The sequence below is a fragment of the Dendropsophus ebraccatus genome, chromosome 3, assembly GCF_027789765.1.
Source record: "Dendropsophus ebraccatus isolate aDenEbr1 chromosome 3, aDenEbr1.pat, whole genome shotgun sequence".
Classification (NCBI taxonomy): Eukaryota; Metazoa; Chordata; class Amphibia; order Anura; family Hylidae; genus Dendropsophus; species Dendropsophus ebraccatus.
The window spans coordinates 25460240-25482290 of NC_091456.1; the positions used below are offsets into that span (position 1 = coordinate 25460240).

Here is a 22051-nt window from a genome sequence, read left to right on the forward strand (position 1 = left end):
TTATCAAACTGGTGCAAAGTAGAATTGTCTTAGTTGCCCCTAGCAACCAATCAGAGTCCACCTTTTATTCCTCACAGATTCTTTGAAAAATTAACCCTTAGGTGACCCTGGACGTACCTGTACGTCCAGGGCCGCCTCCTTGTGTTCAGAGCGGGGCCACGTCCTGAACCGCGGCGGTCCCGGGTGCCGCTCGTAGCTGGGACCGCGGCTATTAGAGGGCACGGTCCGATCGCCGTGCCCGCTAATAAAGTAATCGGATGCAGCTGTCAAAGTTGACAGCTGCATCCGATTACTTGATACAGCCATCCCTGTTGTCTAGTGGGGTGGATCGCTCCTCCGGGACATTGTCCTGGCGGAGCGTTTCACACATCTTACGTCGTCCGGGGTCTGCGCTGTAATGGCGCTGATCCCGGCTCGGCACTCGATTGCTTCCGGCTGCTGCAATGTGCCTATCTCATTGATCTATGCTGCATATCTATGCAGCATAGATCTGTATGAGAGATCAGAGTGCTTATACTAGAAGTCCCCCAGGGGGAATAACCCTAACCCCAGCGGGAATAACCCTAACCCCAGGGGGGCTTCTAGTATAAGTGTAAAAGAAGAAAAAAAGTGTCATTATTAATAAAAAGCCCCTTCCCCTAATAAAAGTCAGAATCACCCCCCTTTTCCCAGGTTATAACTATCGCCGCATGCGTAATCGCCTGAACTATTAATTAATCACATTCCTGATCTCACACAGTAAATAGCGTAAGCGCCAAAAAATCCCAAAGTGCTAAATTGCGCATTTTTGGTCGCATCAAATCCAGAAAAAATGTAATAAAAAGTGATCAAAAAGTCGCATATGCGCAATCAAGGTACCGATAGAAAGAACACATCATGGCGCACAAAATTACACCTGACACAGCCCCATAGACCAAAGGATAAAAGCGCTATAAGCATGGGAATGGAGCGATTTTAAGGAACATATATTTGTAAACAATGGTTTGAATTTTTTACAAGCCATCAAATAATATAAAAGTTATACATGTTACATATCGTTGTAATCTTAAGTCAGATTTACCCCAGGGCGAATGGCGTAAAAGTAAAAAAAAAACAAGTAAAGAAATGCATTTTTTTTTTCCAATTTCACCACACATTGAATTTTTTTCTGGTTTCGCAGTGTACTTTATGAAAAAATTCAGCCTGTCGTTGCAAAGTACAATTAGTGACGCAAAAAATAAGGGCTCATGTGGGTTTCTAGGTGAAAAAATGCAAGTGCTATGGCCTTTTAAGCACAAGGAGGGAAAAACGAAAACGCAAAAATTTTAATTGGCCCGGTCCTCTAAGGGTTAAAGATGGAATCTGATTGGTTGCCGGGGGCAACTAAGACAATTCTACTTTGCACCAGTTTCATAAATCTCCCCCATAGTCTAATGCTTTAATTGTTATATAAGGCTATGTTCACATAATGTACTATTTTGATCAATCTTGAGCAATTTTTGTGTGCTTTTTTTTGTCTTTGGCTAAAAAACTATGCCAGGGTCTGACTGCAGTACTGCGACAAATTTTTTTGCACAGAAAAATCACACATGATAAATCTGGCTAATAAAGTGGCTCGCATGAAACCGCACCCCCTCCAAGCAGAAAAAAAAATCAAAAGGCACAGCTGATGTAAACTGCTCAAAATTAGCACAAACACCTTGTTAAATGTTGCTTAATATTTCACGCCTTGTGCAGAAAAAAAAAAAAAAAACTAGCCAAAATAACAACGCAAAGATAAGATAAATGTGCCCCAAAGTTTTAAAATCTGGAGTTGTTAAGTTTTAAGGATGAACATCACAAGCAGAAATACGTGCCCTTACTCGCCTTGGCATGCTATCAGGGAGGTTAATAATGGTTGTTTGAAGAATGTTCTGTCACGCTGAATGCACTTGGGCACACATCACCAAGATCTGCTCCTAGCAGCTCCTATTGCGGTTGCCAACCAGTGACATTACATATGTGTGTGATGGGAGACAAGTCTGGAGACGCTGCAGGCCATGGTAATGCGTTTAGGCAACACAGGCTGCTCACAGCACCATGCGCAACATACGGCCTGGCATTCTTATGCTGAAAAGCAGTTCCTGGGACACTATGGAGGATTGGCCTTATTACTGGTTCAATGACTAAAGGCCCTATACCACGGAACGATTATCGGCCGTATTCGGCCGATAATTGTCCAGTGGAATAGGAGGCAACGATCAGCCGACATCCTTCATGTCGGCTGATCGTTGAAGTCGTTTGTCTTTCAACATGTTGAAAGACAAACGACTTATATAGCAGCGATCTGGTGCCGCCGCACCGTGTAATAGGAGCGGCAGCAGGAGACCGCCGCTATATACTATGGGCTGCCCAGGCAGCCCCCCAGCCCTCCCCGGACTCACCCGCTTGCTGCAGCTGTGTGGAATAGCGGCAGCAGCGAGCGGGGAACAAGGAGTAAACGAGTGCCCACAGCGCTCGTTTGCTCCTTAGAGTCAGGCCGTGGAATACGGCCTTAAATCAATGTAATGCCTATTACTATACCAAGTAGAGATAACTGGCAGGTCGATGAAAAGAATGCACCGCAGAGTAACACTGTAAAGACTTATTCTGATCACAAGTGGCTTCAAAATTTTCACCTAAGGCTGCATTCACATGTCCCGTAAAATTGTCCGAGGTCACGGATCTGGATTGTCAAAATTTTTACCTAAGGCTGCATTCACATGTCCCGTAAAACTGTCCGTGGTCGCGGATCTGGATTGTCAGATGTGATGACAGAAGTGCACATTGTGCGCTCCTGTCATCTCTGCTGCTGGGTGGCAGGGGCTGCATTGCTCTGGTCATCGCGGCACGGATCATGTGAATGAGGCCTTCATTTTCATAACCTTATGGCTTGTCCTTCTTGGTGCATTAATTGTGGATATGAGCACAAGTATGATCACACATGCTTAGTAAGGGCCGTATTGCAAGTCCTGGCATTTGCTGTAAGCTAGTTGGGCGCTTGCTTACTGAATCCATTAATCAGCTTGATTATTGTGCAGCAAGGGCTATAGATACTGTTTGTCGTTAGTGATGTCCGTGCAGCCCTTGCTGCGTATATAGAAAATAATAAAGTTTGACTTACCTGTCCAAGCTCCCTGGTGTCCTCCTGGCTTTTTCCCACTCACCTTAGCTGCCACTGTAACTTCTAAACCCGTCTGTGCAGTAACAGGCCCCTCAGCTAATAACTGACCAAGACGGGACAGCACTGCAGACAGTTATTGGCTGAGCGGCCTGTTATTTCAAAAATGGCTTCAGAAACTTCAACAAAGGCTGCTTTGAGAGGAAAACGGGTAGGAGAACATCAGGGAATGTGAACAGGTAAGTATAACTTTATTATCTTCTATACACTTTCATCAGCAACTAACTGCACACCTCCTATTACATGGAGCGATGTGTGGTTGTCGGCTGATTGTTTGTCGGCCAATCGGCCCCTTGGCTGATCGATGTCTTTATTACACAGGGTGAGATCTGCCCAATTCTGCCTGATTGGGGAGGTAATAGCCCCATGAAATAAGACCCTTAGCGTCCTATTACACGGGAACGATTGTCGTGCGGAAAGTTGTTATATCGTTCGAATTTAAACAATAACCGGAAATGATCGAAAAATCGTTCATGTGTTGTTAATCGTTAATTTAGATCTGACTCTAAAATCATTGTAAGGGTACGTTAACACTTACCGGATCCGCAGCTGATTTCATTTAAATAACTGAACACAGCATCAAATCTGCACCATCAAATCTGCTGCGGATCTGCTGCAGATCTGCTGCGGATCCTGTAGGTGTGAACCTTCCCTTAATAGTTTGCTAATCGCTCGCTGTAATTCCACATTTGTTCAATAATCCTTCAGTGTAATGGTGCATTTACACACACAAATTTATCTGACAGATTTTTGAAGCCAAAGCCAGAAATGGATTTGAAAAGAGGATGGATGCCAATCTTTCCTTTATGACCTGTTCCCTGTTTATAGTCTGTTCCTGGCTTTGGCTTCAAAGATCTGTTAGATAAATCTCTCTGTGTAAACGCATCATAATTCCACATTGTTCCTTCTTTTGCTGGGATCAGATGGAGAAAACGATTGTAGAACCAATCGTTCTGTGTAATAGGGGGAATGATTTCAGGTTAGCAATACACAATCTCATTGAAAATCGCTTCATCTTATAGGACCCTTACTCTCCCCATAGCGAGTTCTCTATTTTTCGTAAACCTCTGTGTATTGCAGGACAGTCAATAGAAATAGCGTTCTTCTCTGTGTCCACTGCATATTGGTAACACCCCAAAACACCTGTTATTTTGGGGATGCTCTAACTTCGACTAGTCATGACAATTTGGCCCTTGTCATGTTTTTTCAGATCATTCCTTTTGCCCACTTCACTTGCTAACAAAACAGTAACTTCAAGAACTTCCTATTAACTTACTTCCAAACCTATCCCACCCCATGAAATGATCCATGTTATTAACTTCACCAGTTTTAATGTTATGGCTGATCCATGTTTTTGTGCCAGGGCTCGTTTCCTATCATTCTCTTGTCTGTTCCTATTTAAATGAAATGAAATATGGAATTTTACAGTGCATGTAAATGAGCACTTAGTAATGTAAGAATTGCAGTATACAATTGAAAGAATTACTGGTTCATAGATATACTGTAGGATTTGGTTCTATGAATGGGTTGATATTACCGGTGAAATGTAAGATTTAGCAATACTGCAGAATCTGACTGTGCTGAAAGTGTTTCCATACACACCTGTCCATACAAAGCGTACCCTCCCCCAGCGCCAAATGGTGCTTCTCTTAGCTACTGATACCGGCTTATCTAAGCGCAAAGTCCAACCTGATGGTAAACAATAACTGCTATGTACTAGGGACAGGGAGTTGCACTTATACCAAGGGGCCACCTGTGTTCCATAGGGTCTTTTGCAAAACAAGTATATGGACGTTCAGCTCCGAAAAAAAAGATTAATGATGTGATTAACCTTCAGACCATTATGGATTGTCTGATTTATAAACCATCACGATTCTTACCCCCTATACAGTAATGATTGTCTACCTTGTGTTCTTCCATCTTGTGGCGTGCTGTTACAGTGCCTCAGCTAGAGTTGGTGTCGAATGCAGCATAGAAATATAAAAACGCTTCTCTGGGTCCAGAGGATGCCCCTCAGCCCTATATTTTATCCTTAAAGGTCATTTCTAAGGGCGTATTCACCTCCCTTTTGTTCCGTGAACAATAAGTAACCCAGTTAGTTAGTTATCAACTCAGAGGAAACAAGAGGCTGGTTGATAATTTATAGCACCTTAACCAATTTAAATGGAAAGTTCATATGAAGAGATTTCTATCTCAGTAGACCCAAAACAGGCAGACACTGTCTCTTAGTTCATTCTGTAGGTTGCATGGGGCCGAAGCACAGTACCTTGCTGCTAAACTAACCAAAGAGCAGATGATGTTCTAGAACTGGACTCAACCTGGCAATTTCAATGTGGACAAGGTCAGAGGTAAGATGGATGGGGCACCCCGAGAGAGAGAGAGAGACTGTTCCGGAATAGAGGGGATTTCTCAACTCAACGTTCAGGAAAAAGTTTTCCATTAACGTTAGACGTTTGGAAACCTGTAACCTACAGAAAGCAAATTAGGGAAGGAATTTAGTCAACTGTATCTGCCCAGCTGAATGGTTTGCCCGATACGGGCAGTCAAGCAGAACATTATTGTTGGGTCGTCCGTGGCAGCTCTATCGCTGCCATCTCAGTACAAAGTAGCATTAGGTGGTTAATCATCAGAGTTAATCATCACAAAAGGCAGAGGCCATTGGGTTTATAAGTGCACAAATTATGGAGGGCCTAGATAATTAGTAACCAGCCCGGGCCCCCTTGAGAAGGAGAACCCACAGTCCCCTGAGGAGATTCAGAGCAGGACCCAGAGTACCATAAGCAGAAGGAGTAGGACCTCAACTAAGGGCATAAGAAAGATCAGCTATGAAGAGACAATATTATACACAGAAAATGGAGACGACTCAACTGGATATTAACACCTGGAACCTTGGTGTCCTAAAAAGTGGAGCCATAAAAGGATTTTTTTTTTTCCGATTTCCCATACTTCCTGGGGAAAAAATTACAGGACTTACAAACCTAACCTAGGACCATTCGGACTAAAAGGGTTTATACATTGAGTGACAGCAAATCATTGAGTGACAGCCTCCATACATTGCATAAAATTGGGCTCTCCCGTCAAGAAAACCCCATATTCTAATAGTCTCAATCTGAAACGACGCATTTTATAGACGTAACACATAGCGGCAAAGAAAGAAGAAGGTGAAGATGAAATAAGTATGGAGAATTGGAGAAAAGTATGGAGAATTAGAAGTGAAAGACAGTGTTAATGTAGAGTACAAAGATCTTACTGGAGCAGACGTTCCACCACGGCCTTTTGATGAGCAGCCTCCTCCGGGCTAAGTCTCTCTAAATCCTTAATAATCGGAGGCGTGAAATCCCCCCCATCTTCGGAACTGTCGTCTTCTGACATATGAGGCTCCCCAAGCCCGTTGGGAAGCTGTACACAGTGCTCCCCATCATCCAAACTACTCATATCGTCCAGGGGATCCCTGGGATATTGATAATTTGTGCCATCGTCTAGGGCTTTGGTGATCGTCTCTTTGGTGACACCTGACTCCAACAATGCCTTTAGTAGCTCCTGCTGCAAGTAAGTAAGCTGAGACGCCATCCTCAATGTTACCTGCTAACATCTCACCATCCTGCGGTTGCAATAGGGATCAGCAGGCGGGAGCCCATGCTCTACCCACCTTCTGTCTCCTCCTCCCCCCCAAAAATACTTGCTCTGCGGCCACAACCAGCAAGTGGTCACCCCCCGGACTGTCTTCAGTGAGACATAGCAGATAAGGGACCCTTGTCACTCTCTGTTTACATCAGAGCAGTGTAAATCCTCCAAGGTTCATATTTATCCCTGCGCTTCACAAGTTACTGAACTTTGGACCCCAACTCTGCACAAAGTGCATGTGTGAGAGAGGGGGGAGAGGAAGGGAAGAGCGAGGAAGAGGAAATCATGAAATGAGAGTACAAAAGACTAAAAGCCAAAGAATAAAACCACAGACATTCAAAACTATAAAAGATAGGGCTATGGAGACTACACGTAGGTGGTAGAAGGTTGTGGTAGAAGCCATCAGGAGCTCTTATTTATTGGCTGATGATTCAAAGCACCTACTTTATACCTTAAACCCATGTTTGTAAACCATCATACCTCAGACCCCCAAGTCTGGCCTGTACAGTAAGCGTACCACCTGCAGAGATGGTGAGTACGGCTGGGGCACACATGGCCCGACAAAAATCTTTTTCTTTCAAACCATCTGGTTTCGGAAAATTATATAAATTTGTAATTTACTTCTATTAAAAAAATCTCAAGTCATTTTAGTACTTATTAGCTGCTGTATGTCCTACATAAGTTGTGTATTCTTCTCAGTCTGACACACTGCTCTCTGCTGCCACCTCTGTCCGAGACAGGAATTTTCCAGAGCAGGAGAGGTTTTCTATGGGGATTTGCTACTGCTCTGGACAGTTTCTGACATGGACAAAGGTGGCAGCAGAGAGCACTGTGTCAGACTGAAAAAAATACACCACTTCCTGCAGGACATCCAGCAGCTCGTAAGTAATGGAAGACTGGAGATTTTTTTAATAGAAGTGACTTATAAATCTATATAACTTTCTGAAACCAGTTAATTTGAAAGAAAAAGATTTTCGCCGGAGTACCCCTTAACAACATGGCACCTTAAGGCTATGTTTACACCTAGTATTTTGGTCAGTATTTTTAGCCAAAATTAGGATTAAAACTGTAAAAAAATATATAATGTAAAGGTTTGCACCTTCTCTGTTTTTTTTTTCAACCCACCCCTGGTTTCGGTTAAAAATATTGACCAAAAAAACTATATGTAAACATAGCTCAAAAGCTGGCTGTGAAATACTGTATATTGTATGCCGCTGACATCGTGATCGTGTGATTAATAAATCAACACTTTTTCATTTCAGGTTTATACACTCAGCACAGTGTAGAGTTGGTAAGGATTTTTTTTTTGTTTTTGTTCCGTGCAATAAGGCATTCTACACCAAGAAAATATATGAAGGATGCGCCCTTATTATGTAATCCTGATTTTATCCTAAAATAAATACAGGGAAATACGCTTGCTCTTGGTTACTGCATTTCTCCAATGTTAAAAGGGTACTCCAGCAAAAATCTTTTTTTTTTTTTTTTTTTTTTTTTAACAAAGCAACTGTTGTATAGATGTGTAATTTACTTGTATTTAAAAATCTCATGTCTTCCCATACTTATCAGCTGCTGTATGTCCTACAGGAAATGTTATTTTCTTTTCGGTCTGACACTGTGCTCTCTGCTGCCACCTCTGTCCAGAGCAGGAGAGGTTTTCTATGGGGATTTGCTACTGCTCTGGGCAGTTCCGGTCTCGGACATAGGTGGCAACAGAGAGCACTGTGTCAGACTGGAAAGAATACACAACACAATACATAACTTTCTGAAACCAGTTGATTCGAAAGAAAAAGATTTTCGCCGGATAACCCCTTTAATAAATAAATTTTATTTGTAGTACAACCCTGATACAGTATGAGCAGCTGTAGTATTTATAATATCATTAGGCCGCATTACACGTTCCGTGTTCTGTGCGGAACATGGAACGTGTGATTGTAGCCTTACTATTAGGCCAAATGTATTCTATACAGTTTTACTCTTTTTTACTCTTTTCTCTCATTCTGTGTAAAATGATGCTTAGGTTGACCCTAAAATAGGGGTTATTACTAAGATCTTTTTTTTTTAGAACTCTATGCTGGCTAATTCACAGAGCACAGTACGTATTGGTCATGCACGCTAGCAGATCACTGTAGCACTTTAGGGGTTAACTTAGCCCAGGTGTCAGAGGCCTCCATGGTGAGACAGTTCCTGTTAGCAGGTTCACAGACTTCATTAAAATGCACCAGCAAGGTCAATAGAACTATAAACATAAGCTGCCGATACCGACCTAAGAAGAAGTCTCCATTTTATTTGTGCCTGATCTCTGCGGGAGCCCTCTTATCACAAGGCGTTTATGAGCGCTTACACATCCAGAGCAAAGGAAAAGTGTCATCCGTGAGGTAAAAAGTGAAATGTGGACAAAAGATGGGAATGCCTGTAACCATTGTTGTACAAGAGGATAAACAACCTGATCATGTACAGATTATTTTACGAGCACTTGGAACGTCACACCCACACCATAAACATTCCACCTTATCTAAGGCCGCGTTCTTACATGCCGAGGGACACATGCAGCCGAAATAATGTCCCCATGCGTTTCCCCAATAGGCTGATGTTGTCGGTCAATCCTGGCAATATTGTGTGGTTATTGGAACACATGGGGTGGTGGTTTCCAGTGCATACGTTTCTAGGCGTGTCAGAAAGCGCCATAAGGGTAGCTTCACACACACCGTATTGCAGCGAGTAGATTTGATCTAAATAACGGAACACCTCATCAAATCTGCTGCAGAACTGCTGCGGATCCTGTACATGTAAACGCTTCCTAAGGCTATGTTCACACAACTTATATTTTCATAAAACCGCGGCCACGATTATTACGAAAATATACTTGCCTTTGCTGCCTATGGGATCCCGGCCGGAGTGTATACACATCGTATATGCTCCGTCCGGGATCTCTCACGGCGCCACAAACAACTGACATGTCAGTTTTCTGCGGCCGCTATTCATTGAACAGTGGCCTTAGAAAACCATGTCAGTGCACACTATGGAGCGAGCGGTTCCAGCCGCTCGCTCCATAGTGTGCTGTTGGGAATTCTGAGGCGCGCGCGCACGAATGCGCCCGCATCAGAGCTCTGCCATGTTTTTGTAGCGCTGGATAACCCCTTTAAATATGATGTCTGGAGCTATTTGTTGATGTTTTTAGCAGTTAAAAACCATGAGAAACATGATTCAGACAATAATTCTGCGATAGGGTGACCCGCTGGGGTTAGTTGTTGGTAGTGGTAGGTAGGACCCGGGTTGCCACTTGCCAGATGTTATGGTCACGGTTATGGCACGAGGGGAGGTGACTTACCCATTGGGAACCTGACCATGTGGGACCCCAACAATTCTTCGTTGCCCTTAGTCAAGGCAGAAACTCAGTTCGGACCATCCCTATTCATGATGCTTACTGGTGAGAGAAGATGGGGCGCCTTCAGGTTTAGTGCCTAGGGCGGCAGCAGCTATTAATACGGCCCTGCTCACTTCATAAAGTTTTTTTTTTTTAAATATGCCAAAGCCCCTTCTCCAATAAAAATTTAAATCACTCCTCTTTCTCATTATACAAATAAAATATAAAAAATAAATAGGCATATTGGGGGAGATTTATCAAACCTTAATAAAATAAATAAAGTGAAACTGGCTCAGTTGCCCCTAGCAACCAATCAGATTCCACCTTTCATTTTCCAAAGTGTCTGTGAGAAATAAAAGATGGAATCTGATTGGTTGCTAGGGGCAACTGAGCCAGTTTCACTTTACACCATGTTTGATAAATCTCCCCCATTATATATAATATCATGCAGAATTTTCCGTTCTACTAAAATATATCAATGTTATTCCTGTACAGTGAACATTGTAAACAAAAAGAGGGGGGAAAAATGGCAGGATTGCTGATTCTTTTTTGTTACAATATATATAACAAAAACTAATAAAAATTTTAATCATAATTATTTGCTAAAAAATGTTTTACAGTGAAAAAACCCCCAGTAAAACAGGAAAGGCTATGTAAATATGTCTATCGTTGTATGCAAACTGATCTATAGAATAAATCATGTCAGCTTTACCGTAAAGTGTGTTACGTAGACATGGGAATCTCCTCAAAAGTTACAAAATTGTATTGTTTCCAATTTCACCCAATATGTTCCGTCATACATTTTATGGTAAATTGAAACACGCCATTACAAAGTGCACCTGTTCCTGATAAAAACAAGCTATAGCTATAGGTCCTAGAAGACAAGGAGGAGAAAACAAAAATGAAAATTGGCTCGGTCATTGAGGGGTTAAAGTAAAGAAGTAAACAGCCTTTTGCAGGGGTTCATACCAGGGACATAACTAGAAATGACTGGGCCCTATAGCAAACTTTTGATTGGGCCCCCCGTCTATGCTGACCAGTGGACTTTTTCCATTGTGGCAGCATGGCAGTGGATGTTGTGGACACAACAGCGGAGAGCTGACGGCCCGGGAACCTGAAGGTGTGTCAGGAGCGCAATTTACACATAAACACACAATCACATTACATATAAACATCAACATTACTAACACACACATACACTCATACACACAAATAGGCACATGATATAAATACACACATATGCACAAATACAGTACAGACACATAACATAAATACATACATATGCAGTACAGACACATGACATAGATACATACATATGCACATATACAGTACAGAAACATACATATGCACATATACAGTAAAGACACATGACATAGATACATACACATGCACAAATACAGTACAAACACATGACATAAATACATATACACATATACAGTACAGATACAAAAGTCGCATGTATGCAATCAAGGTACCGATAGAAAGTAAAGATCATGGTGCAAGAAATGACACCTCACACAGTCCCATAGACCAAAGCATGAAAGCGCTATAGACATGGTAATTTTAAAGAACATTTAGGCTGTATTCCCACGTTCCATGTTCCTGACGGAAACCGGATAAGAGTCTCCCCCGCCCGGACAGCATCTGTGATAAGATGCTGGGAGCGGGGGAACTGTACAGATATGCGCCGCACTGTAATGACAACACCGCGTGGCTGCTTCATTACAGTGCTACACATATCAGTATAGTTCCCCCACTCCCAGCATCTAATTACAGATGCTGTCCGGGTGGGGGAGACTCCGTTACAGGCATGCCACGTCCTTGTTCCGTGAGGAAGACGGAACGTGGGAATACAGCCTTATTTTCTTTAAAAGGTGTTATTTTTTTTAAAAGCCAACATATAACATAAAACTATGCAAGTTGAATATCGTTTTAATCGCACCAACTTGAGGAACATATATAGCATCTCTGTTTTACCATAGGACGAACAGTGTAAACACCAAGCCCCTCCCAAGTAAAAAAAAATGCATTTTTTTTTTTTCAATTTCATAGCGCGTATAATTTTTTTTTCTGGTTTTGCAGCATATTTTATGCAAAAATTAAGTCTGTTGTTGCAAAGTAAAATTAGTGGTGCAAAAAAATAAGGGCTCATGTGGGTCTGTAGGGGACAAAATAAGTGCTATGGCCTTTTAAACACAGGGAGGAAAAAACGAAACCGCAAAAATAAAAATTGCCTCCTTCATTGATATTACCATCTCACCAGAAACAGTGATCCACTGATCTTGAGGAAAACCTTCATACGAAGGGCAGTTCTCTACGTGGAGTAACATTTCCAATTTAAGTGTTGTGTAGTGATTCTTGCTAAAATATTCAGTCTGAGCATTTATGGTCAAAACAAGAAATATGTCAGATTGTGCCATCTATGCCTGATACAAGCAACACAGTGAGACATGCATTGTGGTAATGTTCGGTTTTCCTGGTGAGTACTGTAGACATTGAGAATAAAATTTACTGTGAATAATAAATCAATAAACAAAAATTAAATAAAATTAAATAAATAATTAAATATCTCTATATGACTGGATAGATGGTGTTTGTTTGTTTGTTTGTTTGTTTTCTTTGTTTTAGCTTTATTTAACCACTACCTAACTGCTGCTATTTATAGTTTGGTTATAAAACCAATTTAGTTTCATTTGTAAATTGCTTTTTAGTATTTTTAAGCTACATCTGCTGGGAGATTACACTGACTACATCTGTTCCCATTTATATAAAAGATTATTATTCTTTATTTAGCAACAACATATTATGTAGAGCTTTAGTTACAGACATAAAAAGACACATACATTAACCACATGAAATATATGTGTATGTATATAGTCCACAAGATGGACTGTGATGGGTTATGGTTGAAAAATATGTTAATTGAGACATTGAAACGTCGCTTGTATTCTTAACCACTGAACAATAAACATGGTCTGATTCACGGATTATCGGAATGCTACAAGATCTCTGTGAACTAAATAGACGGATAGGAGATAGATTAGATTATAGGTGTATATTGCTGTTTAAAATTTTGTTATATTTTACATTTTTGTAGGTGTCTATAACCCATTTAAAGGGAACCAATCACCGGAAAAACGCATATAGAGCATTTGAAATGTGCTGTTAGAGCACACAGCACACTTGCCACATGTGTTTCCCTAGCCTCCGTGCCTCCTCCGTGTAAGCCGCAAAGTAACTTTATAAAACTGGGGCCCTGTATGCTAGTTACCTGAGGTAGTCATCTGGGCGGTGTGCAGCTAGCAGGTAGTCACAGTCCCCTGGGCGTTCTTCTGCTGTAATCACGCCCCTCTGGGCGTGATTCAAATGGCCGAGTAGCTGTGACATTCTAATGCCGGGCGCCGCCGTGCATGCGCAGTACAGCCGCTTCCATTCCGGCTGTACTGCGCCTGTGCAGAATAGCCCCGAATAGCCTGTGAGCCAGAGTTCGAGGCTATTCTGCACAGGCGCAGTACAGCCGGAATGGAAGCGGCTGCACTGCGCATGCGCGGCGGTGTCCGGCATCAGTACATAAGCGCGCCGACCTCGGGCACTGTGCGCTCCTGAGTGACGCCACAGCTACTCTGACATTTGAATCACGCCCAGAGGGGCGTGATTACAGCAGAAGAACGCCCAGGGGACCGTGACTACCTGCTAGCCGCACACCGGCCAGATGACTACCTCAGGTAATTAGCATACAGGGCGCCAGTTTTATAAAAGTTACTTTGCGGCTTACACGGGGAAGGCACGGAGGCTATGAAAGCGTGTGGCAAGTGTGCTGTGTGCTCTAACAGCACATTTCAAAAGCTCTATATGCGTTTTTCCGGTGATTGGTTCCCTTTAAGGAGAACTCCACATAAGGAAAACATTTCTATTAAAGGGGTGCTCCAGCGTGGGGGCACTTTTTTGGGGGGACCGGGGAGGAGGTGGCTGAAATAAAAGACGTCCACTTACCTCTCCGGTTCCAGCGGCGGGTCACTCATCGTGGCGCTCCGGTCCCTGGTTCCCGGCTGCTTCCGGGTGTCTGACGCCGCCCGAGACGCTACGTCTCAGGGCCGCTCAGCCACTCAGTAAAGGAGGCGGGATCCGAGCGGACTTCAAAAGGATCCCGCCTCCTTCACTGAGTGGCTGAGCTGACCTGAGACGTCACGTCTCGGGCCCGTGTCAGACACCTGGAAGCGACCGGGGACCGGAGCGCCGTAATGCGGGACCCGCCGCTGGAACTGGGGAGGTAAGTGGACGTCTTTTATTTCAGCCACCTCCTCCCCGGTCCCCCCAAAAAAGTGCCCCCCCGCTGGAGCACCCCTTTAAAAGTACATTAAAAGTTATATAGATGTGTCTATACAATGTATTACAGTATCTGTACGGTTCTGCCACACTGGTAGCTGATAGAAATCCAGGAAGTTAAGAAAAATGCCCTCTGTGCCAATTCACATTGTCTCCTGCTCCCACTGCTCTCCCACCTTAGGAGACAAATATTCCATGCCTCTGTCTCACATTGTGTGTGTTTGCTGAGCACAGGCTGATGATGCAGACAGGGGGCAGGGCGTGATGTCACAGGAGGCTTGGCTAGATCCCCCAATCCCCTGAGTGATCCATCATCTCTGACAGGCCAGGTGCTGCAATTTCAAGGATTGTGCAAAACTCTGCAGTGGAATTAGGGCTGTGTTCACACATGTTGGAGTTTTGTTGCAGTACTGCAGCGTATTCACAAAAAATGATGCAGTAACACAAGTACATGATGCTAAACGGCAGAGGATCAGAGCCAGCATTGCCAATCCCACCTGGACAAAAAACAGGCATAAACAGTATATCCCATGTAAGATAATATTGGATAAAAGTCCTTATTGTGGGGCTCAACTTCAAAGATAAAAGATGCTCGATCATAATATGTGCGTGGAGATAAAAAGAAAAATAATTTAAAATTAAATTCAAAAAGTTCTTTACTTTATTCCAATATTGGTGTTACAGGTAGAGGATACAGTGTGCTGTGTGGTGTTACAGGTAGAGAATACAGGGTGCTGTGTGGTGTTACAGGTAGAGAATACAGCGTGCTGTGTGGTGTTACAGGTAGAGAATACAGCGTGCTGTGTGGTGTTACAGGTAGAGGATACAGTGTGCTGTGTGGTGTTACAGGTAGAGAATACAGCGTGCTGTGTGGTGTTACAGGTAGAGAATACAGTGTGCTGTGTGTTGTTACAGGTAGAGAATACAGCATGCTGTGTGGTGTTACAGGTAGAGAATACAGCGTGCTGTGTGGTGTTACAGGTAGAGAATACAGTGTGCTGTGTGGTGTTACAGGTAGAGAATACAGTGTGCTGTGTGTTGTTACAGGTAGAGAATACAGCATGCTGTGTGGTGTTACAGGTAGAGAATACAGCGTGCTGTGTGGTGTTACAGGTAGAGAATACAGCGTGCTGTGTGGTGTTACAGGTAGAGAATACAGAGTGCTGTGTGGTGTTACAGGTAGAGAGTACAGTGTGCTGTGTGTTGTTAAAGGTAGAGAATACAGCGTGCTGTGTGGTGTTACAGGTAGAGGATACAGTGTGCTGTGTGTTGTTACAGGTAGAGAATACAGCGTGCTGTGTGTTGTTACAGGTAGAGAATACAGCGTGCTGTGTGGTGGTACAGGTAGAGAATACAGTGTGTTGTGTGGTGTTACAGGTAGAGAATACAGCGTGCTGTGTGGTGTTACAGCTAGAGAATACAGCGTGCTGTGTGGTGTTACAGGTAGAGAATACAGCGTGCTGTGTGGTGTTACAGGTAGAGAATACATGGTGCTGTGTGGTGTTACAGGTACAGAATACAGTGTGCTGTGTGGTGTTACAGGTAAAATACAGCGTGCTGTGTGGTGTTACAGGTAGAGAATACAGCGTGCTGTGTGGTGTTACAGGTAAAGAATACAGTGTGCTGTGTGGTGTTACAGGTAGAGAATACAGTGTGCTGTGTGGTGTTACAGGCAGAGAATACAGTGTGCTGTGTGCTGTTACAGGTAGAGAATACAGTGTGCTGTGTGGTGTTACAGGCAGAGAATACAGTGTGCTGTGTGGTGTTACAGGTAGTAACTGTGTGCTGTGCGGATGGGACCACAATGAAATAAGGTACTCCAAATAATTCAGTAACACAATGAAACCGCAATGTGTGAACACAGCCTAGATCATGGGTCTCCAAACTGCGTCCCTCCAGCTGTTGCAAAACTACATTTCCCATCATGCCTGGACAGCCAAATCCAAAGCTTTTGCTGTTCAGGCATGATGGGAGTTGTAGTTTCGCAACAGCTGGTGCGCCGCAGTTTGGAAACCCATGGCCTAGATGTTCTGCAACAGCTTTGACCAAGGAATGGGCAGGGTGGGGGACTGTGATGAACAGCTGAGGGAAAGCAATGCATTCTGGAACCTGTAGTACTGTATACAACTGCTCAACCAGGAAGTACAGCCACACAATACAGAACAAAACCCCCGAAAACAAATGGGGATTTTTGGTAGTTTCAAAACTGGGATAGTTAGGTAAGCAATGCTATAAGCTTCTGCAGCAGGTTTATTTTTTACCTCTACCTGGAGTTCCCCTTGAAGTAACTTTTATTAATTTTGTATGTAGACATAGCTTCATGAGGGCTTCTTCTGTGGGATCAAGCTGGTTTTTTAAATTTAAGAGTTCCTTAGTGGGAAAAGAAAGCCATTCCACTATTGCTTAAAGGGATTTTTTGTTAATAGAGTATATAATATATATATATATATATAAAACAACAACATAATTAACAATGAAAAAATGATAAAAATTAAATATATATATATTTTTTCTTTTTTTCTCCACACACTACTTTATACTTCACACTGATTTTTAAATAGGAAAATTAATTGTACTGTTTTTGCTTTAAACTCTTGGGAGTAACATTGTGCCGCCACTAGAGGTAGCTCACAGCATATGGATGTTAGAAAGTTTAATGGCTACATAAAACTCTATGCATTTAGCACCCCCTAGTGGAATCTGAATGCAAACTGTTATACTATTTATGGTATCAGCATAACAAAGCCCTGACTACGCCTGGTTATTTTATTTTAGTTTTTTTTTAATAAATGAAGCATGGCAAGACATAGACCTTCACATATGTACAGGCCACATATACATTTAATCTATCCCATGAAGAGGCCCCAACACAGTGTTTGAGAAGTTGCCTAAAATGCAACCCAAAGACGACTGACTGCTTTTTATGGTCCATAGACATGCCCTGATATAGAAAACATAGGGAAAGAGGCAAAAGCTCTTATATCTTTATGAACATGATTGAGACCTTAGGATACATTTACAGAGAAAGATTATCTGTTAGGTTATCTGCCAAGATTTGAAGCAAAAGCCAGGAACAGACTATAAACACAGATCAGGTCATGAAGGAAAGCCTGAGATTTCTCCTCTTTTCAAATTCGTTCCTGGCTTTGGCTTCAAATCTTTGGCAGATAATCTGTCTGTGTAAATGGACCCTTAGACTTGCGTAATCCACCCCATTGCTAAAGAAAGGTCTGATGACTTAGCTGGTGCATTTGAATGCATTGCAATTAAATAAAAAGCTACAAAAGTGGAAAAAAAAGTATTGAAAATTCACTAAATTCAGTTGCACAAGAATCAAAAAGTTGTGTAGTACTATACAGAATAAGGGGGGAAGTCACACGTTCCGTGCATGGTCTGTTAATGTGGACGATGTTCCAAACATCATCATTCATAATGGTGCTGGGAGCTGCAAAACGGTTAAAATCTTTGTTCTACTGTACTGACACAGCAAGTCAGTACTGAAGCGAAAAGATTTAAACAGTTACACAGCTCCTGGCATCATAATGAATAATGACGCCGGGAGTTGCGAATTCTAGTTTGTTCACAAAAATAGTGAATGCCCTCTAACACTGCTTAGAAGATCTGAAAGGCGCTCTTTGACACATATGGTGGTTTACACGGAACGATTATCGTTCGAATTTGCACAATAACGATCGAATTCGAAAGATAATCGTACGTGTAAATGCAGCGAACGATCAAGCGACAGCCAGAAATCGTTCATTTTGATCTTTGAACATGTTCTCAAATCGTCGTTGGTCGTTTGCAAAAAATTCGCAGATCGTTCCGTGTAAACAGTCGTTCACCGATTTAACCTATGTGCGAGATAGGCTTAAGAGATCGCCAAACGATTTTTCCGTACGATATATCGTTCCGTCAAAACGCTGATCGTTATGAAAAACACATCGTTCATTCGAAATCGTTAATCATACGATCGGGCGAAATATCACTCCGTGTAAAAGGACCATTAGTGGAGTGCTGACTGCTGGTCGTGGTCTTGGTTTATTAGCTGTACCTATATTGTATTTATATACTATATAGAGGTATTTTGCAGTCTCCAATGTTTGCACCATCACTTGTGGTAGGCTATTTAGTTATTATATGTAATGGCCCAGAACGGTATTTATTCTCAGGCGTCTGGACATGTATTGTTGCTATTGGCAACCTTAGACAGTCTGTATTAGGGCCTATGTATTTGCTGCTCTTCCTTATCTCTCTTGTAGTGGTATTGTTTTCTGCTATGTATTTATTTAATATGTTATGTATTAATTGCTAAAAATACAAGTGTTGAGCTTGATCAGTGCTCCTCCCCTGCAACCTATCACACTCTAGTGATTGGCCAGGGGAAAGCTAGCTCCACCCACCTTTTACCCCAGAGGGGCTGTGCGGTCTCCTCAGTGACAGTTGGTAGTCTGGCATTGCCAGAGTCACATCTAACCTCCCTACGTCACCTCAGTAATCCTGTCAGACTCCATCCTCAGCCCCTTAACCTGTTTCCAGTCAGCCATAAGGACTAATACGTGTCTTCAAAGTCTCAGCAGGACATCCTCTGTATTTATTAGTGCCTGCTGTCGGATTGGTGAAGTGATAGAGGGTCTCCCATTCACTGTCCACATCTTCCTGGCTTCCAAGTCAGTGTGTCCATGCGTCTTCCTCCTACATGATAGTGAACGTCAACAGCGTCTCTTCAGTAACTTCAAGTACCTATTCACACGTACCTTATAAAGGCGGAAAGCTATAAAGTCTCTGGAACAGGTCTGTCTCTTTGAAATCCTATTTATCCACCAAGTCTAAGCTATAGTAACCAAGGTAACCCTCCCCCTGAAGCAAAGGACTCTGATCAAGCTAACAATTTGCCATCATCAGATGCCCCTGTATTGGGTTGTACATAGTTATCCTTCAAGTAAAGTCTTGATGTACTTTCACCGCTATTGTGTGAAGACTTTTATTAAAAAATTATATGTCCCTGCGTGTATGCTAAAGAAGACAAGGGCCCCAGCACCCTAGGACCCCACCGTGACAGGAATTTTTCAGAAGGTGAGCCCTAAGGTTGCACTACACCACCCAGCAACACAATACCCTCAGCATATTACAATAATACCACCAAAGGGACATTATAATTTTTCTTGGTGTCACGCATAGGACATTATACATACATGATCCCACCCTCTGCATGCTGCCATAACACAAGAATTGTAAAAATATTGGGGGAGATTTATCAAGCAGTTGCCCCTAGCAACCAATCAGATTCCACCTTTCTTTTTCCAAAGCGTCTGTGAGGAATGAAAGGTGGAATCTGATTGGTTGCTAGGGGCAACTGAGCCAGTTTCACTTTACACCATGTTTGATAAATCTCCCTCATTGTTTGCAGTACACAATATGCTGCCGGGTGTGACACTCAAAAACACTCTAATGTCCTAATGTGTTTCACCCATGTAGGTATTGTAAAATAGGGGATCATAAGGAGACGTAGTAGAAGACCATGCCGCAATGGGTATATGGATGTACAGACAATGCTGGATACAACCAACTGGTGACACCTACCCCTTCTTCGATTTATGAGACAATTCTTCTTTGCTACATCACCACCTTCCCATTGAAAAAAACTTGCCCTTGATCCAATATGGCAGCTATCAAGATGGCGACCATGTTCCGGACAGAGCCCATTACTTGCTGTGTCATTTCTCCTTTTGTTTCTGAAATTAAAGCATGCCCTGAGACTTTTGACTCTGTAGATTGATTTTAGTTTTTAGATTATAGCTACAGCCAGGGCCAGGTTAGAATTATAGCTCCTGGAGCTTCAGAAGAAGCTAAAAGCTGCTATACACCTGATGTGACTACAGAACATGTGCTCAGCCATTACATTTAGTGTCAGGGATTTCTGATCTTTCACTTCCACTGCATGAGTTACACTACAAAGGGGCCCATTGAGGATCTGTTGCTCAAGGGCCAGCGTAAACCTTGAACCAGCCTGCTCCAGATAGATGCAGATCTGTCACTCCATACATTGTAGACTAAATTAGCTGAGGTTTTAGCAAGACCAGACATCTGTGTAGTGTGAATGGGCTAATGGGTTGTTCTGGCTCTCCCCTGACATATGACATTGGTGGCTGAAGAATCAGCCATGTTGGATTTCAGCTCCCAATCCTTTTGTTCTCAGAGAGATAAGCTCCTGCCAGAGGAGTTTGGCAGTGGCCTTTATCACCGAGATTTTTGTATTGTTATTATTACAGTCTGACACCACGTAAACATGACGATGCAAATTCGCCTAAGCACAAGCCACCAATGGGGAACAATAGAAAACTAGTACGTTACTTAGCCAGAAAAAAAAAATTCCAAAAATGAAAACAGTACACAGGTAAGAGATATTGCAACAAAATTTTCCGTCATTCCCCTGAAGTACCACAGGATCAACAAGAAGAGAAACAACAAATGAACAAACAAAAGACAAACTACCACAACAGGATGAATAGTTAGGAGAGAAAGGACATAGGAAGGAGTGACAAAAGGAGAAAGGGGCAGGGGGGTGTCTGAGGACTACACACCAGAGCCCATGGTGACCATATAGATTCAAACAAAGGTAATTTGTTATTCAGAGAAGCTGTTAGGGGCCTATTCCATGGGAGCGATAATTGCCCAAATCGGCCCGATTTAGCCCATTATCGCTCATCGGCTGATCGTTTATTTAGGGCCTGACCTAAAATTATCGGTCTTGGCATTTCTGGGGCCCCAAGCAAAGTTATGTCTGGGGCTCCCCCCTCGACACGCGTTCCAAAACAATAGACCGCTGTGTGTTGCCCCCAGTAGTATATACCCCTTGTGCGCTACCGCCAGTAATACATACTCCTTGTGTGCTGCCCCTAATAGTATATACCCCTTGTGTCCTGCCCCCAGTAGTATATAACCCTTGTTTGCTTCCCCCAGTAGTATATAGACCCCTGTGTGTTCCCCCAGTTATATATAGCCCCCCCGTGTGCTCCCCCAGAAGTATATAGACCTCCTGTGTGCTGCCCCAGTTGTATATAGACCCCCTGTGTGCTGCCCCCAGTTGTATATACCCCCTGTGTGATCCCCCACTAGTATATAGGCCCCCTGTGTGCTCCCTCAGGGGTATTTAGCCCCTTTGTGTGCTTCCCCACTTGGATATAGACCTCCTGTGTGCTCCCCCACTTGGATATAGACCCCTGTGTGCTCCTCCAGTAGTATATAAACCCCCTGTGTGGTTCCCCCAGTAGTATATAGACCCCCTGTGTGCCCCACCAGTATTATATAGACCCCTTGTGTGCTGCCCCAGTATTATACAGACCCCTGTGTGCTCCCCCAGTTATATATAGACCACCTGTGTGCCTCACAAGTAGTATATAGACCCCCTGTATGTTCCCCTAGTAGTATATAGACCCCCTGTGTGCCCCACCAGTAGTATATAGACCCCTGTGTACTCCCCCAGTAGTATATAGCCCCCCTGTGTGCTCCCCCACTTGGATATAGACCTTCTGTGTGCTCTCCAAGTTGTATATAGACCC

The 22051-nt window shown here is 43.0% G+C and overlaps 1 protein-coding gene and 1 long non-coding RNA gene across 5 annotated transcripts in view; one reads left to right on the plus strand and one right to left on the minus strand.

Annotated features, from left to right (window-relative positions):
- The window catches only part of HNF1A (HNF1 homeobox A), a 21867-nt gene extending 14895 nt beyond the window's left edge, over positions 1 to 6972 (minus strand). For all 4 annotated transcript variants that reach the window (XR_011362098.1, XM_069961246.1, XM_069961247.1 and 1 more), the window contains exon 1: positions 6429 to 6972. Coding sequence is in view for 3 of the 4 variants with exons in the window: in XM_069961246.1 (XP_069817347.1) it covers positions 6429 to 6748 (320 nt within the window). In the remaining variant the exon portion in view is untranslated. The remainder of the gene's footprint in view (positions 1 to 6428) is intronic.
- LOC138785363 (uncharacterized) lies at positions 5306 to 20248 on the plus strand. The gene is made up of 3 exons (XR_011362099.1): positions 5306 to 5526; positions 8065 to 8093; positions 19091 to 20248. It is a non-coding gene; the product is annotated as an uncharacterized lncRNA (long non-coding RNA).
- Positions 20249 to 22051: the final 1803 nt, after the last annotated feature.